The 18,211-nt window shown below is 45.0% G+C and overlaps 1 protein-coding gene across 3 annotated transcripts in view; it reads right to left on the bottom strand.

The window, feature by feature from the left end:
- Positions 1-645: 645 nt before the first annotated feature.
- LOC132832352 (cadherin-20-like) overlaps positions 646-18,211 on the bottom strand; it is a 51,205-nt gene continuing 33,639 nt past the window's right edge. For all 3 annotated transcript variants that reach the window (XM_060850293.1, XM_060850291.1, XM_060850292.1), the window contains 3 exons: positions 15,991-16,108; positions 7,226-7,477; positions 646-1,804 (listed from right to left, as the gene is read on the bottom strand). In XM_060850293.1, coding sequence (XP_060706276.1) covers positions 1,308-1,804; positions 7,226-7,477; positions 15,991-16,108 — 867 coding nt within the window. In that variant the 3' untranslated portion in view covers positions 646-1,307. The remainder of the gene's footprint in view (positions 1,805-7,225; positions 7,478-15,990; positions 16,109-18,211) is intronic.

An 18,211-nucleotide genomic window follows, 5' to 3' on the forward strand; every position in this document is an offset into this window, starting at 1 on the left:
GCTTCTTTCAGTTCTTATTTGGTTACAACAGTTGGGTGTTCAGAGGTGGGGAACTCACCTTCTGACTCCCCAGAGCCTCGCCACCATCTACAAAGTACAAGTCAGGAGTGTGATGGAATACCCCTCACTTGCCTGGATGGGTGCAGCTCCAACAATACTTAGCAAACTCGACATCATCCAGGACAGAGCAGCCCGCTTGACTGGCACTTCATCCATCACCTTGCGAATTCGCTCCATTCGCCTTCGGGATGCACAGCAGTGTATACCATCTACAAGATGAACTGCAGCAGCTCACCAATACACCTCCCATAGCACTTTCCAAATCTGTGACCTCTACCACTGAGGGCAGGAGCAACAGATACATGGGAACACCACACCCACACCACCCCACCCCCCTCCCCACCGTGACTTCCTCTTCAAGCCACTCACCATCCTGACTTGGAAATATATCGCTGTCCCTTCATTGTCACTGGGCCAAAATCCTGGAATTGCCTACCCAATGGCATTGGGACTATATCTGCCCCTTCCACACAGACTGCAGCTGCTCACCAACACTTCTGAATGGCAATTAAGGACAGGGCAACAAAACAAAGCCTGCCTTAAGTTGTCGCTGACGCTCAATGAATTGAGCAAAACCAAACCTGAGGCCTTGATGAGGGTGGGGTGCAGAGAGGGGGGGCAGTGGTTACAGCCTATTGGAGGGGTATTGGTTAGCTGCTCATCCCCACCATCAGTCTGTGTGATTCCTTTATATACAGAGAGGAAAGAGGCAGCTCAAAAGTCTTACAACAGGGCAGCTGTGTGACATCGCAGACTGGAAATGAGCCTGCTAACTGTGTGACTGAAGCAGTTGCCTGATTAATAAGCTCTGCGCCTCTGCACGTATTTACAGTGAGTTCTAAAAAGGAAAAAGCAAATTCCAAATGTAGGTCAATCCCATTCCGATTGAAGACTGTATCCGCCTGAGAGCTGGAGGCTGTGTGATGTCATTGCTCAGTGTTTGATTAGTGTTCAGTGTTACACAGGCAGGCTCGGACCCTTTTCATTCTCAGAGACTGAGCCACATTAATGTCTTATTTTCTGCTCTTCTCTTTGACAGGCGAATAAAGACTTGAGTAAATCAGATTATTTTTCCATTGTTTCTCCCACGAGACCATCTAGTCACAGCTATTGTCTTTCATGGTGTGATTAAAGCTGGTAAAAGGTCTAAAAGGTGCTTTGACCTGATTAAAGGCCCTTTAGACCAATATGGAGAGAGTTTCATGTTGACGCGATTAGTCGCAGTCGAAGAAGCTCCCAGTTGCTGGCTACAAGTAGTCTTCAACGCCCTGCGAGCCCCCATACAGATCGGCCAGCTTCTTGAACCGGGGGCCCCAGTCGGTGAGATAATCATAATTGAGGTCTGAGTCTGTCGAGCCCGACTCGAAGGAGCTCAGCGATTCTGCCACCGAACCATTCCCCTCAAATGCGTAAGTCTGCAAGGAATCGAAAGGAGGGGCACTCGGGTCCGTGTTGGCATCGTGCAACTTTGCCAGGATGTAGCTGTTCACGTTGCTGCTCCCCGCTCTGGACTGCGATATGTATCTGGAGACACTCTGGACTTCGGGAAGCATATCCCTCCTAGACTTCGAGATCTGAACTTCTCTTGGATTCCACAAGGCAGCAATGTCAAAGGCCTCAGTGTCCTCTTCCCCACCACCTTCGTCATCGTATCGAACAATATTTTCATGGACATTCTCTTCATCGTCGACAATCAGGGAATTCTTCTTGTGCCTTCTCAATGTTAGAATAAATAACACCAACACTGAAAGGCAAGTGCAACAAATAGTGTAGGTTAGCAAAGGTTAGGCCACGGTTCTTGCATTAGCCACAATGTGGTCTGTATTGAGACTTCCTTTGGATTCAAAAAGTGGGCAGATCATACTAATCCCAGGAGATTGTGTAAATGAGAGGCACTATATTATGTTATTTGGATGGAAATATAGGAGGCATGGACAGTAAGTTTACAGATGACACCAAATTAGTTACACTAGTTACCCGATGAAGGAGCAGTGCTCTGGAAACTAGTATTTCCAAATAAACCCGTTGGACTATAACCTGGTGTTGTGTGATTTTTACTTTGACCAAGACTGGTGCTATAATGGACTGTGAAGAAGGTTATCTGAGATCTTGGTTAATTGGGTCAATGGGCTGAGGAGTGGCAGGTGGCGTTTAATTTGGATAAATGCCAGGTATTTTATTTTGGTAGAACAAACAAGGTCAGGACTTGTGGAAGGGCCCGTGGTAGTGTTGTAGAACAGAGACACCTAGGGGTTCAGGTGCATAATTCTTTGAAATTTCTGTCGCAGGTGGACAGGGTGGTTGGGGCAGTGTTTAGTACACTTGCCTTCATTGCTCAGACCTCTGAGTGTAGGAGTTAGGACGTCGTGTTGAGGCTGAAGAGGACGTTGGTGAAGCCTCTTCTGGAATACTGTGTCCAGTTCTGGTTGTCCTATTATAAGGATATTATTAGACTTCAGAAAAAAATTACCAAGATGGTGACTGGAATGGAGGGTTTGGGATATAAAAAATAGACTGGAAAGTTTTTTTTACTGGAGCGTAGGAGATTGAGAGATGACCTTATTGAGGTTTATAAAATCATGAGGAGCATAATTAGGGTGAATGACAAGGGTCTTTTCACTACGGTGGGGAGTACAAACTAGGGCCTATTTTTTGAGGTGGGAGGCAGGAGATAAGACGTAACTTGTTTTACACAGAGAGTGGTTTGTGTATGAAATGAACTGCCAGAAAAAGTGGTGGATACAGGTGCAGTTACAACATTTAAAAGACATTTGGATAAGTTCATGGATAGGAAAGATTTGGAAGGATATGGGCCAAATGCAGGCACGTGCGACTAGTTTAGTTTTGGGAATAGACTAAACTAGTCGGTGTGGACTGGTTGGATCGAAGAGTATGTTTGCTGTATGACTCCATGACTGTAAATAAAAGGCACCTGGATAGGTATGGATATGAATAGGAAGGTTTTAGAGGGGATATGGGCCAAATTCTGACAAATGGGATTAGATCAATTTAGACTTTCTGGGCGACATGGACAAATTGGACCGAGGGTCTGTTTCCGTGTTGTATAACTCCATGACTAAAAGTGCCTGGTGTATATCACCCCTGAATCCCTTACCATTGAATTCAATGCAAAGAGAAAGGAGGTGGATATAAACTAACAACAAATTCAATCTTGGCCACTTTGCCCCAAGTCAAAATGACCCTTACCACCCCCCAATCAATGGTACTGCCAGACTCCCTCCCTGGATTTTTGAGATCAATCGTAATGGACCTGAAGAGGAAAAAAGGAAACAGTGGTATTGGGAATATTGCTATGCTCCTTTTTTAATGGAGTGATCCAATGTGAACTGAATGTTGCTTTATAACCTTGTCTCAGCACAGCAGTAGCATGACCCCCCCCCCACCACCGCCCCTTGTCAGATCATAACAGTTTGGTTGGAGACACATTGCTCACAATCACTTACCGTTCTGTAATGACTAAATATCGTCCAATAGTATGAGGCATGTGACTGTAGGGTAGACATATTTTCCTATCACAGAAATTAATACAAAACAGACAAAAATGCCCACTATGAAGTTTTTAAATGTTGCAGTAATTGTGGGTATGATCACCGAGCTGGAAGGTTGGTTTGCAGATGTTACGTCCCCTGTCTCAGGGACCTCCTCAGTGCTGTGGAGACTCCTGTGAAATGCTGCTGTACTTTGTCGGGTGGAATTTATTTGGTTTCATTCCTGCTGCTTCTGGTTGTCTGTTGCAGTGTGGATCGAAATCAATGTGTTTATTGATGGAGTCCGTGGATGAGTGCCATGCTTCTAGGAATTCTCTAGCTGTCCTCTGTTTGGCTTGTTCTTTTAGTGTTGTGTTATCCCTACCAAATTTGTGGCCGTTGTCATCTGTGTGCATAGATACCAGGGCTAGCTGGTCTTGTTGTTTAGTGGCTAGTGGTGTTCATGAATGCAGATTACTGACTGTCTGCCTGTTTGTCCTATATAGTGTTTAATGCAGTCCCTATATGGAAACTTGTACACCGCATCTGTCCTGCACATGATGGATATCCTTAGTATCAGATGCTGCCAGACCTGCCGAGTTTCTCCAGCACTTTGTGTTTCCTCAATGCCTATTACCCATTCCCATTCTCTGTGCATCAATATTAATTCTTGGCTGACAAAGGACTTAAAGTTGTAGAGTTGAGGTCATAAATTGATCAGCCACAAATGGTGAAACAGTCTATTGAGGACGAATGTCCTACACCTGTTCCTATTTTGTATGTTCATTGTCTATAAAATGGAGAGTTCCATGATCTGGTGCTCTCAGGCCTTGTATTGATCCTAAGTTCACTGACATGTTTAATGAGTTTATCAGTTCCTGAATTGTTGCCCTTCAGCCCTAAATGAAGGGTTACAGAATTACAAGGATCCACTCAATGAATGTTCACCTCAATCAGGGAGGCAGTCCCACTGAAACAGGGACCAATCAGGGAGGCTGCCCCACTGAAACAGGGGCCAATCAGGGAGGCTGTCCCATTGAAACAGGGACCAATCAGGGAGGCAGTCCCACTAAAACAATCACCAATCAGGGAGGCTGTCTCATTGAAACAGGGACCAATCAGGGAGGCAGTCCCATTGAAACAGGGACCAATCAGGGAGGCAGTCCCACTGAAACAGGGACCAATCAGGAAGGCTGTCCCATTGAACCAGGAACCAGGAAACCACAGGCCTAATTTCCATTATGTCTCCAATAAAATAATTTCTGATTGTCGTAAAACCATGGGGACCACATTTGGAGTATTGTGCACAGTTTTGGCCCCCATATCTCAGGAAGGATGTACTGGCCCTGGAGCATGTTCAGAGGAGGTTCACAAGAATGGTCCCAGGAATGAAAAGCTTAACACAAGAGGAATGTTTGAGGACTTTGGGCTTATAGTTGATGGAGTTTAGAAGCATGAGGGGGATTTCATTGAAACTTACAGAAGACGGAATGGTCTGGACAGAGTGGATGTGAGGAAGATGTTTTCATTGAATTGAGAGACTAGGACCTGAGGCCATAGCCTTAAAGTAAAGGGAAGATGTTTTAGAGTGGAGATAAGGAGAAACCTCTTCAGCTTGAGAGTGGTGAATCCATGTAATTCACTGCCACAGAAGGGTGTGGAAGGGTCATTGAATATATTTAAGACTGAGATAGGTTCTTGAGTAGGAGAAAGTGAGGACTGCAGATGCTGGAGATCAGAGCTGAAAATGTGTTGCTGGAAAAGCGCAGCAGGTCAGGCAGCATCCAAGCAGCAAGAGAATCGACGTTTCGGGCATAAGCCCGATTCCTGAAGAAGGGCTCATGCCCGAAACATCGATTCTCCTGCTCCTTGGATGCTGCCTGACCTGCTGCGCTTTTCCAGCAACACATTTTCAGCTAGGTTCTTGAGTATCAAAGGGAACAAAGTTACAGGGAGAAAGTGGAAGAATGGTGTTGAGAAACTTATTAGCCACGATTCAATGGTGGATCAGACCAGATGGGCTGAATGGCCTAATTTCTACTCCTATGTCTTGATGGTCTTATGGATTGTACACCCACTCCCACTCCCCCCCCCCCCCCCCCCCCCGACAAAACCCCCAGGAGCACACCTCCCTAAATTTGGCCTTCGCTGTTCATCAGCAACTCATCACATATTGTGAACTTCACTCAACTCTCAGTCTGCTGGAAGAATTCGTATTTTTCTGCTGAGCCATGACGTTAAGGAACAAGGAAAGGTTGACGCCTCAAGGTTGACTTCAGAAGGGTGTTGCATGGAACAGGTTATAGGTGCATGGGAACTGAAGGAGACCATTCAGTCCCTTGAATCTGTTCCATCGCTTAATGAGATCATGGCTGATCCATGTCCCAGCTTCATGGGCTGGATTTTACTGAGGACACAAGGATCACCGTCTCCATCCCCACCCTGCGCTCAGGAGCCCACCCGCCAAAATGCTTGACTGCCTTATCGCCATTTTATCAATGACCGGCCCTGAATTGGCTCGGGGGAGACAAGGGCCCATTATGGAGAGCTGGTGGTCAGTCTCATTGGCCGGTAACTCTACAGTCTCAGCAGCGGCAAGCTGGAGTGCTGGTCACGGATGGAACTGCAGACAGTCTTGAGAAGGAGGAGAGGCCTAACTGAGGCTATTGGCAGGTTGTGAGCTGCAGGCCCAAGTGATTGTTTGTGGGAGGGTTGGGGGGGGGTAGCGGGGGTTGGTGATGGAGGGTGTGGAGGGACTGGGTACGCCTTTGGGGAGGTATCGCTGACAGGCATGGGGAACCAGTGGTCACTCACCCATGCAGACTACCTGGTTGTGTAAGTATCTCCCTGCTGTGGGGAATGGGGCAGGGGCAGGGAGGTGCTTAGTAAAATAGCATGAACCACACAATCACAGCATTGGGGAAGAAGGAGGCCATTCGGTCCATCATGCCTGCAGAGATTCTATTCCCCAGTGCCAATCTCCTGCCTTTTCCTCATAGCCCTGCACACGTTTCTATCCAAATAGTGATCCAATGTCCCATTGAATGGTTCAGTTGAATCTGCCTCCACCACATTTCCAGGCAATACATTCCAGGAGGGGCGTGTGAGGTGCTAAAGTGGCCATTAACGGGGCTTCGATCAAATCAAAATGGGAGGAAGGATTGGGGTGGGTGAAAAGACATTTAACAAACACCCTTACCTTCTAGCTTGTCTTGGGTGGTAAGGAAGTATACATCCACCTTTAGCTGGATTAGTTTTGATAACAATAACTAATTGATCAGCCATGATCTAAAATGAGGTTAAGAATCACACAACACCAGTTTCTCGTCCAACAGATTTATTTGGAAGCACTAGCTTCCGGAGCGCTGCTCCTTCATCAGGTGGCTGCCAATCACTCTATGGAGCAGTGCTCCAAAAGCTAGTGTTTCCAAATAAATCTGTTGGACTTTAACATGGTGTTGTGTGATTTCTAAATTTGTCTATCCCAGTCCAACACCAGCATCTCCACATCATGACCTAGAACAGCAGGGCTCGATGGGCTGAACAGTCTCCACCCTTCCTATGTTCCATGCGAGCTGGCATCAACTGCCATTTGTGGAGTTGCAAATGTCTCCTGAAATGCCTCTCACTGACCCTTTGGGCCAATCTAATGTCGATGTTTAAAGTCATTAGCTTACCCAGCATGATGAAGATACATCCGAGAATGGCGATAAGTGCTCCTCTGCTCAGGCTGATGGGAAGACTGTAGGCCTCGACACTACAGGATCGAACATTCCCATCGGGATCACAGCCACACACTCTGATCGTCAGAGTGCTGGTGCTGCTTTGCATTGGAAGACCAGAGTCAGCGATGAGAATGGGCAGGTAATAGGTTCCCTGCTCCTGGTGTTTGAACCCAGCTCTTCTGGTCAGAATCCAGGCAGTATTGTCTAAAAGGATCAAACATAGCACAAAACAGGCTTCAATTTGATTTATAAAATGCAGTGTTGGCAAAGTGGCTTTTCATTTCATTCATCCATGGGATGTGGGTGTCACAGACCAGGCCAGTATTTAATCACCGTCCCTATACAACTAAGTGATTTGCTCAGGGGACAGTTATGAGTCAAACATCTATTAAAATACTGCGGTTGCTGGGGATCTTAAATAAAGACTTTTGTTTGAGGAGCATGTATTGCCCATTCCTAACTGTCCCTGAGATGGTGATGGTGAGCTGTCTTCTTGAATGACTGTGGTGTACGATGTTGGGCATGCCATGAGGGAGGGAATTCCAGGATTTTGACCCAGTGACACCAAAGCAATGGTGGCATATTTCCAAATCAGGATGGTGAATGGCTTGGAGAGGAACTTGCAGGGGGTGGTGTTCCCATGTGTCTACTGCCCTTGTCCTTCCAGCTGCAAGAGGTTATGGGTTTGGCAGGTGCTGCCTAAGGAGCAGTGCTGAGTTGTTACAGTACATCTTGTAGATGGTACATACTGCTGCCACTCAGCATTGATGACGGAGAAAGTGAATGTCAAAGGGGATGGATGGGCTATCAATAAAGCAGGCTGCTATGACTAGATAGTGTTGCACTTTTTTTTTTAAGTGTTCATCTACACATGTCCAGGCAAGAATATTCTATCATATCACATACATTGTAGAGTTGGCAGGACTGTGTGCACTTATTGTTTCCAATATCGTCGCCAATGCGAGCTGGGTGAAAGTGAGGACTGCAGATGCTGGAGATCAGAGCTGAAAACTGTGTGTTGGAAAAGCGCAGCATGTCAGGCAGCATCCAAGGAGCAGGAGAATCGACGTTTCGGGCATAAGCCCTTCTAATGTGAGCTGGTCCACCTTCTGCCACATTTTATAACAATAAGCAGCCTGTTTGGCCATTTCTGAGGGCATTTAAAAGTCAACCCTATTGCTGTGGGTTTGAACCAAATTTTTCCTCCCTAAGGGATATTAGTGAAGCCTAAGGAATGAGGGGGTTGTTCCCTTGGGACGGGCTTCATATGAACCATGCTGGGCCCAGAGTCCTGCTGAATTGTATAATAACTAGGGTTGTTAATTAGTCAGGGGATGGTGGTGGATATTCCAATTAAAGGGAAGCTTAAAAAATTAAAAAGAAACAAGAGAGCCAGAGTGCAGGATAGTGAAGAGGTGAATTGATAATCAGGAGGGAGCAGAAAATATAAGCAGAAGCCTGCAGCAGAAATTGGAAACAGAATAAGTAATAATAGTAAAAAGTCAAAGCTTAAGGCTGAATGGCTAAATGTAGAAGAGAAAAAGAAACGATTGAATATGACTTGATAGCCATTATAAAGACATTGCTGCAGGGTAACTAAGATAGCAAACACAATATTCAAGGTTAATTCTGGAAAAACAGGCAGAAAGGAGAAGATGGCGGGGTGGCTTTGTGAATAAAGGACTGAATCAGTGTTATGGGGAGTGGCGGTAAAGTTACAATAGATCCTGATGTAGAATCAACTGTAAATAAAGAATAGCAAGGGAAAGCAGCTACAGGTGGAAGTTCTCTATAGGCTTCTGAAGAGTTACCAGATGTATAACAACAAAGTACAAACAGAGAAATTATGAAGGTGTGTGTGAAGGGTAATAAACTTGCCATGGGAGATTTTAATTAGCATATTTAATGGACAAATCAGCTAGGTAGGGATATCATGGAAGCAAAATTTGTTCAAAGAGCATCAGCGATTGTTTCTGAGAGCAATACTTCCCAGCAGGACGCAGCAGCATGGTCAGTGGGCCCGGAGTGGAGTGGGACGGTCAGTGGGCGTGAAGTGGAGTGAGTTGGTCAGTGAGCATGCAATGGAGTGAGACAGTCAGTGGGCCTGGAGTGGAGTGGGACGGTCAGTGGGCCTGGAGTGGAGTGGGACGGTCAGTGGGCTTGGAGTGGAGCGGGACGGTCAGTGGGCCTGGAGTGGAGTGGGACGGTCAGTGGGCTTGGAGTAGAATGGGATGGTCAATGGGCACGGAATGGAGTGAGATGGTCAGTGGGGCCAGAGTTGAGTGGGTTGGTCAGTGGGTCTGGAGTGGAGTGGGATAGTCAGTGGGCCTGGAGTGGTGTGGGATAGTCAGTGGGTCCAAAGTGGAGTGGGATGGTCAGTAGGCCTGGAGTGGAGTGAGACAGTCAGTGGGACCGGAGTGGAGTGAGATGGTCAGTGGGCATAGAATGGGGTGAGATGTTCAGTGGGATCAGAGTGGAGTGGGTTGGTCAGTGGGCCTGGAGTGGAGTGAGATGGTCAGTGGGCCCAGAGTGGAGTGGGTTGGTCAGTGGGCCCGGAGTGGAGTGTGATGGTCAGTGGGCCCGGAGTGGAGTGGCATGGTCAGTGGGCCCGGAGTGGAGTGAGATGGTCAGTGGGCCCGGAGTGGAGTGGCATGGTCAGTGGGCCCAGAGTGGAGTGGCATGGTCAGTGGGCCCGGAGTGGAGTGAGATGGTCAGTGGGCCCGGAGTGGAGTGGCATGGTCAGTGGGCCCGGAGTGGAGTGAGATGGTCAGTGGGCCCGGAGTGGAGTGGCATAGTCAGTGGGCCCGGAGTGGTGTGGGATGGTCAGTGGGCCCGGAGTGGAGTGAGATGGTCAGTGGGCCCGGAGTGGAGTGAGATGGTCAGTGGGTCCGGAGTGGAGTGAGATGGTCAGTGGGCCAGGAGTGGAGTGGCATGGTCAGTGGGCCCGGAGTGGTGTGCATTGGTCAGTGGGCCCGGAGTGGAATGAGATGGTCAGTGGGTCCGGAGTGGAGTGAGATGGTCAGTGGGCCCGGAGTGGAGTGAGATGGTCAGTGGGCCCGGAGTGGAGTGGCATAGTCAGTGGGCCCGGAGTGGTGTGGGATGGTCAGTGGGCCCGGAGTGGAGTGAGATGGTCAGTGGGTCCGGAGTGGAGTGAGATGGTCAGTGGGCACGGAACATCCTTAACTTCAAGTTAAGGCAGTTACGGAGGAATGAAGAAGACGTTGTCTACAGTGAGTTGGGAAAACCGACTATGGGGAAAATTAGTGGATAAAAAATAGCAGACATTTCAGCAAGTAATTCATAATAATCAGCAACAAGTTATTCTGGTCAGGAAAAAGGACTCAGTGAGAATAACCCATGGCTATCAAAGATAGTCAAAGCAAGTATTCAGTCACAAACTAAGGCAGTGCAAACTGATGGTAAACCAAAGGATTAGCAATTATTTCACAGCCTAGATTAGAGTGGTGCTAGAAAAGCATAGTAGGTCAGGCAGCATCCAAGGAGCAGGAAATTCAATGTTTCGGGCAAAAGCCCTTCATCAGGACTGAAGGCAGGGAGCCTCCGGAGGGGAGAGAGAAACGGGAGGGGGTGGGGCTGGGGAGAAGGTAGCAAAGAGTACAATAGGTGGATGGGGGTGGGGATGAAGGTGATAAGTCAGAGAGGAGGGTGGGGGATGGTAGAAAGCAGATGTGGCTGTGGTTGCGGGTCTGTTTCAGTACATGCTTGAAGAGCAGAGGAGATGACCAGCAGAGGATGACTGAAGTCTAATAAAGAGGGAAAAATGTGATCATTAAAGTAAATTAACAAGAGATAAGAACAAGCAGCAAGAACTTCTGTGGCTAATTAAAAAGGAAGTAGCAAAAATATGGGAGCCTTGGAGGAATTGATCATGTGAAACAGGGAAACGCCAGTTAATTTAAACCAATATTTTTCATTGGTCTTCATAGTGGAGGATACTGCTAACTTTGCAAATATAACAGCTGGGGTGCTGACTTTGCATTGTGACAGTTTCTTTCATATTTGACAAACTATTGAGGCTGAGGACACACAAGTCACGAGGACTCAATGGCCTGTATCCAAGGCTTTTAAAGGCAGTGACTGCAGAGATAGTGGGGCTACTGATTGAAATATTCCAGAACTCGCTGGGAGGATTCCATGTAGATTGGAAAGCTGTTCATGACACCCCTATTCAAGAAGGGAGGCAGACTGAAAGCAGGAAACTGTAGGTCAGTTAGCCTTACACCTGTTGTTGGAAAAATGTCAGAATTTACTAATAAGGAAAAAGTAGCAGAACACTTAGAAAAAAACTTCATGCAATCAGAGTTAATATGGTTTTGTGAAAGGGAAATGATATTTGATAAATGTGCTGGCATATTTTGAGGATATCATAAGGATAATCAATAATGTAGAACAGGTTGATGTAGCCTATTTGGGCATTGGATAAAGTATCAGATAAATTACCCAAGATGGGAGCTCCCAGTACTGGGGTAATGTATTAGCATGGATTGAGGGTTGTTAACACACAAGACAGGGAGTCAAGATTAATGGTTTTATTCAGTTTGGAAAGATATAACTTGTGGAGTGCCACATGGATCAGTCCCAGGACCTCAAGTGCTTACTATCTATGTTAATGACTTGGAAGAAGGGGTAGAGTGTAATGTATCTAAATTTGATGATTGTACAAAATAGATAGGAGGGCATTTTATGATGAGGACATAAGGAATCTACAAGGCGATATGGATAGTTTGAATAAATGGGTATCAAGTTGGCAGATAGAGTTCAGTGGAATAAGGGGAGAGGTCATTGGCAAGATGAATCAAAAGGAAACTATTATTTAAATAGAGAGAGACTAAAAACAACACACACAAAAGGATCTGGGTGTTCTTGTGCATGAAATTCAAAAAGTGAGCATTCAAGTTCAGCAAGTAATTAGCAAGGCACATGGCCTTTCGTGCTAATGGGTAGGAATTTAAAAATGGGAAGTCTTGCTCCTAATGTACAGTTTTGCTGATGAGGCTGCATCTGCAATACTGTGTGGTTTTGTTTCCCATATTTAAGAAACGATGATAGGCATGAGAAGCAGATTCAGGGCTGCGAATGTGTTCTGTCCTTGAGTCTATTTGCAAGTTAATTCATACACAAGTTGGGACACATACAGGACAATATAAAACAGCCGCTTGTAAATAGAGAACTGTTTCTATGGTGGATCTTTAAAATTACACCCCTGTACTGGATCATGTTTGTAAGTCAGGTGTTTGTAAATCTGAGACCCCTGTGCAAGAGTCTGAGGGGACGACATGGAAATGTTAAGAAGATGTATCCACTGTGTGTGGGAGAATCTGAATTTAGGGGACACTTATTTAAAATGAGAATTTATTGTCCCAGAGGATAGTGAATGTCTGAAGTTCTCTATCCCACCTCGTTATGGAGGGTAGATCACTATCAGTATCTAATGAGAAGGTGCATAGATTTTTGAAATATTGAGGAATTGAGTGCCATGGGGAGCTGGCAAGGAAGAGGAGTTGAAGTCAGGAACATATCAGCCATAATCTTTATAGAATGATGTACAAGCTTGAGAAACTGAATAGCCGACTTTGCTCCTATTTCTTATACCCTTATGGTCTGATGCCCCCTGTATGTTAGCCATAAACTGCTAAATTACTTAAAATAAAGGCTGTGGATACTGCAAATCTGAAACAAACATAGACAATGCTGAAGAAACTCAGCAAATCTGGCAGCATCTGTGGAGAGAAAAACAGAGTTAACAGTTCGAGTCCTGGGTAACTCTCCTTCAGAACTGTCTCAATTACTTAAGTGAACTTTGACCTTCAATGTCAATATGTAGGCAAAACTCACCTAAATTTTTTTAAAATGTGTCACCTGCTAGTTGTGTACATGGGGCCACAGAATAATCTGCACATCGAAGCAAGGAGAGAGGAAAGGAGAACTGCAGTCACACAGCACTTTATCAAACCTCTGCAAAATGTACATATTGAATGAATGATTGTGAAATGCTTTGAGAGAAAGCTAGTGGGAAAACTGTAAGTCTTAGTTTTAAAATACTACAATAAATTAAATATAAATCTGTGGTGGACACATCAACTGCAAATACATGTGTTAATGCAAATCTTAACTGCAAGGTACTTATTACCATTTATGATAGAATGCAGGAACTGGAATCTGCCAGTGACAGTTAAAATTAGAGTTAAGTGTGAGGTTATTACCAGGACCCAGGTCACCCTAAAGCTGCAACCAAGAATAAGGATATGATGGGTAGCTCCCTGGGATTGGGTTAGGGTTAATTCTCATGTTCTTCTGCTAGCAGAGACTATAGGGTTGTATTTGGGTTAAACTATTAAAACTAGTTTACAGAGGACCATGCAGAAGATGAGTAAGATCAAATTAGCTAATAGGGTTACGAAAAGCTGTTGTGTAAGTTTAATGTATATACATTGACTCAAATCTCTGCTTCTGCAGAATTCCAGTGCTTTGGAGTCACTGGCTGGACCTCTGATTCCCCAACCTCAGCTGCTTTTCTGGTTTCAGCTTCCTGACCTCCCAATGAGACCCTATCCGGGAGCAACCTGAGAGAGCAGCAACCTTGAGTTGACTTGTGCCAGGCAACATCATATGAAGACTAGCCTCCCTATGCCATTATGGAGAAAATACAAGCTGGAAGCTGTTGCCTAGCTTGTGAGAATGTTGACTCCAGCTCATGTGCAAACACCAACTAATACCAAAGCCTCTCTTTCAGTGCTTCCCAAATATTTTCTCACTCTGACCCCACATTGAGCCTTGCACATTGTTGTGATTGATCAGTGGGAGAATTTAGGGTTGGGGCTAGGGTGGGTGTGAGAGACAGCAAATTGCTAACCTTCAATTGGGCCTCCATATGAAATCAAAATACTGCAGCTGCTGGAAATCTAAAATAAAAACAGAAAATGCTGGAGGTACTCAGCAGATTTAGCAACATCTGCAGAGAGAGAAACAGAGTTAACATTTCAATTCCATTATGATTTCTTCAAAGCAGTTTTGAAGAAGAGTGTTTGGATTTGAAACAGTAACCATGTTAAGAACATACCATGTACAGATGTTAATAAAATGATATCACAGTACAAAGGGCGTTGAAGAGCTTTGATTTAGTGAGAAGGTACAAGCAGCCTTGGGGAGAATCTATGCACAGACACCCAGAGCCCACTGATACTCCAGACTGGTGTCTCAATGGAAGATTAGTAGTATTGGCTTAAAGCACTTACCTTGTTGACAGTGCTATTTCTCTCTCTGGCAACATGCCACTTACCATTGACAAATTAATATGTGTTTGTGCATTTTGCAGAGTGCAATCCAGCTGACTATGAGTGTCCTCATGTATACAAGGTAAAAATGCAAACACATTAGACATTATATTTCATGGGCCCCTTGAAATGATCCCAAGGCACTGTTTTGAAGAAGACCAGTGGAGTTTTTTTGTTGAGATCCTGGTCAAGATTTATCATTCAATCAACAATGCTGCAGCAAGTGACCTGGACATTATCACCTTCCTGTTGGTGGGAGATTGCTGTGTGTATATTGGGTGCCACATTTCCAACAGTACAACAGTGGCTACACTCCATTGACAGTAACTCACTTTGATATCTCCTGAGATCATGAAATGGAATGCAAATCTTTCTATTTGACTTTAAGAACTCCTTTTTTAGCTGTTTATCCATTGCTTTGTGGCTATGTGGAGGCAGTGTCATGGTAACATCACTGGATTAGCCACCCAGAATTCCACGGTAATGTTCTGGGGAACTGAGCTTGAATCACACCATGAAAAATGGTAACATTTGAATTCAGTACAAATTTGGATTAATTACAAGTAAAGCTTGTATAACGATGACCATATTAATGACTGTTAATTGTCATGAAAAACCTCACCTTGTTCACCAATATCTTTCAGAGAAAGAAATCTGCCTTCCTTACCCAGTCTGGCCAACATGTGCTTCCAAAACAAAAGTAACATTGTTGATTTCTAACTGCCCTCGGGGCATTTTGGGCTCGGCAGTCAATGTTGGCCCAATCAGAGACCCCCTTGACCCATGAATGAAAAAGAAATGTGTTTTATTTCACAATCGAAACAGCCTGGATTACTTATATTAAAAAAAACTACAAGATGTTTGGTCCCTTTTGGCAATATTAGCGATGTTAGTGACGTTGATTTGAAGTGTGCTGAACAACATTGTGACTGGCAAATAATATGGATTGGGAAATACAAAACAATGTGAGATACACTGAGCATGCTGATGAGATACCATTGCATTATAACAAAGATCATGGTGCTTGGTACAATGCAAAAGATTCTATGGTGGGCACTGCTTTGTTTGCTTTTGTTGAGGGAAATTACAATTCTTTCAGCATTCAACTTTGTCCAAAGCATATTACTCTTTAGAAACCGTTAATATTGTTCTGCAGTTCGAGAAAAATACATATTTGTGAATACCTATTGTTGAAATATTCAGAGATTATGAGCAAAGTGCTGTTACAAATAAACACAATTCTGCACCTCCTCACAAAGAATAAACCAAGACACAGTACAGAAAGCTGAAGTGAATACAAAAAGGAACTTTACATCTTCTTGTTTACGTTTCACTCTAGTGTGAATTTCAAACTAAGTAGATGACCCTGGGGAAAAGCTGCAGTGTGATGTGAAGGAGCTGCAGAGGTAAGTGTAATTGTACCTTGATTGTCACGCACAGTGAAGTTTGGGTTGCTTGCTGCTTCAGGAGCTAAGCTGTAGTAGAAGTGATGACCTCCTTGAGGATTATCCAGGTCCACTGCACTGACCATCTGAATGAGCTGTTGAAAAAGGAGCAGGTTCACAGAAGTCATTCCATTGTCAACGGCAACTGATTCTGTGCACTTTGCACAAAAACGATGATGCAAGTGCACAGCAAACAATTCGGCAACTAGCGACCACCTCATAACCTGTACGCATAGGGCAGTAATCTGTTCTGGTCAACAGCAAGGGATTGGTTTTGTCAAGTATTGCTGTAAATAAAAAAATCACACCATGCTACTCATTTTTTAGAAATGTGTTCATATAATGTGGGCAACACAGGCTAGGTCTGCATTTGCTGCCCCCCTAATTGCCCAGGAGAGGCTACAGGAGAGTGGTTTCTTGAACTGCTGCATTTTTGTTCTATTGGGATATCCACAGTGTTAATAGGCAAGGAGTTCCAAACGTTTAACTCAGTGACAATGAAGGAACAACGATATAGGTCTAATCAGGTTGGAATGTGATTTCATAGAATCATGGAGAGGAAGAATCCCTGCAGGGTGGAAGTAGGCCATTTGGCCCATCACGTCCACACTGCCCCTCTGAAGAGCAGTCAAGAGTATGGTGCTTGAAAAGCACATCATTCCTAATGAAGGGCTTTTGCCCGAAATGTCGACTGTCCTGCTCCTCGGATGCTGCCTGACCTGCTCTGCTTTTCCAACATCACACTCTCGACTCTAATCTCCAGCATCTGCAGTCCTTACTTTTGCCCTCTGAAGAGCATCCTACCCAGACCCACTCCCCTACCCTCTCCCCACATCCCTGCATTTCCCATGGCTAATTGACCTAACTTGCACATCCTTGGACATTGTGGACAATTTAGCATTGCCAATCCACCCAACCTGCACATCTGTGGACTGTGGGAGGAAACCAGATCACCAAGAGGAAACCCATGCAGGCATGAGGAGAATGTGCACACTTCATACAGTTGCCTGAGGGTGGAAATTGAACCCGGGACCCTAGCACTGTGAGGCACCACTGAGTTGCCCTGTACCAATTTGACAGCGTGCATGCAGGCTGTGATGTTCCCTGATGTCTTCTACCCTTGTCTATGTCGGAAAGTAATGTTGAAAGAGGCTTGCAAGTTGCTGCAGTATATCTTGCAGATGGTGCATCGAGCTGCCACTGTGCCCCAGTGTGGAGGGAGTGAATGTTTAATGTTTGGTAGATGGGGCGGAGGTTAAATAAGCTGCTGTGTCATTGGATGAGATTGAGCTTCGTGAGTATTGTTAGAATTGCACTCAACCAGATGAATCTACACCGCAGCAGGCTGAGCACTGAGATGTCAGTGTGACAGCATGCTGGTGAATTAAAATAACAGGCCAATGGAAACTCAGGGTCCTTCATTCTTTCTGCAGTCTCCATTCACACTTACTGCAATGGAACACTACATATACGTGGCTCTTTCCACTGTCTTGACAATTATTTTCTTTGCATTTGAGTGGAAATAGATTGACAATCACAGAAGAGTCAGAATTAAGTCTCTAACTTAAATCTCAAGTAAACTATCAAGCAAGATGCAAATCTCCAGGTGTTGCAGGATTGAGGGATGGAAGGATAGCCAGAGAGCACCCAGACAATCACAAAGGCCAACCTCCCATCTTACAGAATCCATCTCCCAGGCCCGCTGTCAAGGAAAGGCCGCCAGCATTCCCAAAGATCCATCCCACCCTGGCAATGTTTATCTACAACCTCTACCATCGGGGAGAAGGTACAGAAGCCTGAACACACTCACCAGCTGGTTTTGAAACAACTTCTACCTGATTATTGTTAGAATATTGAATGGACTCACAAACTCTTAACATTTGCTTGTACCTGTGTTTTTGTTTTTGCCGCTGTTTACCTATTATTTACTTATCTATGCTACTTAGCTCTGTGATCTGCCTGTGTTATTCTCAAGACAAAGCTTTTCACTGTGCCTCGGTACACGTGACAATAACTTCAATTCAATTCAATTCAATTCAGATGAATTGACAGTTGAAGATAATGAAGAAAGGGAGTAGTGTCATTATCCTGAAGAGGTTGAGTGGAGAGATGCTAAAGTGAATCCATTTGAGCCACCAAGGAATTGGGTCAAGTCTGAGGAAGGAAAGAGGTTTTCTCTACTGGGCAAACAAAATCAA

Source organism: Hemiscyllium ocellatum, chromosome 34 (genome assembly GCF_020745735.1).
Source record: "Hemiscyllium ocellatum isolate sHemOce1 chromosome 34, sHemOce1.pat.X.cur, whole genome shotgun sequence".
NCBI classification, from domain to species: Eukaryota; Metazoa; Chordata; class Chondrichthyes; order Orectolobiformes; family Hemiscylliidae; genus Hemiscyllium; species Hemiscyllium ocellatum.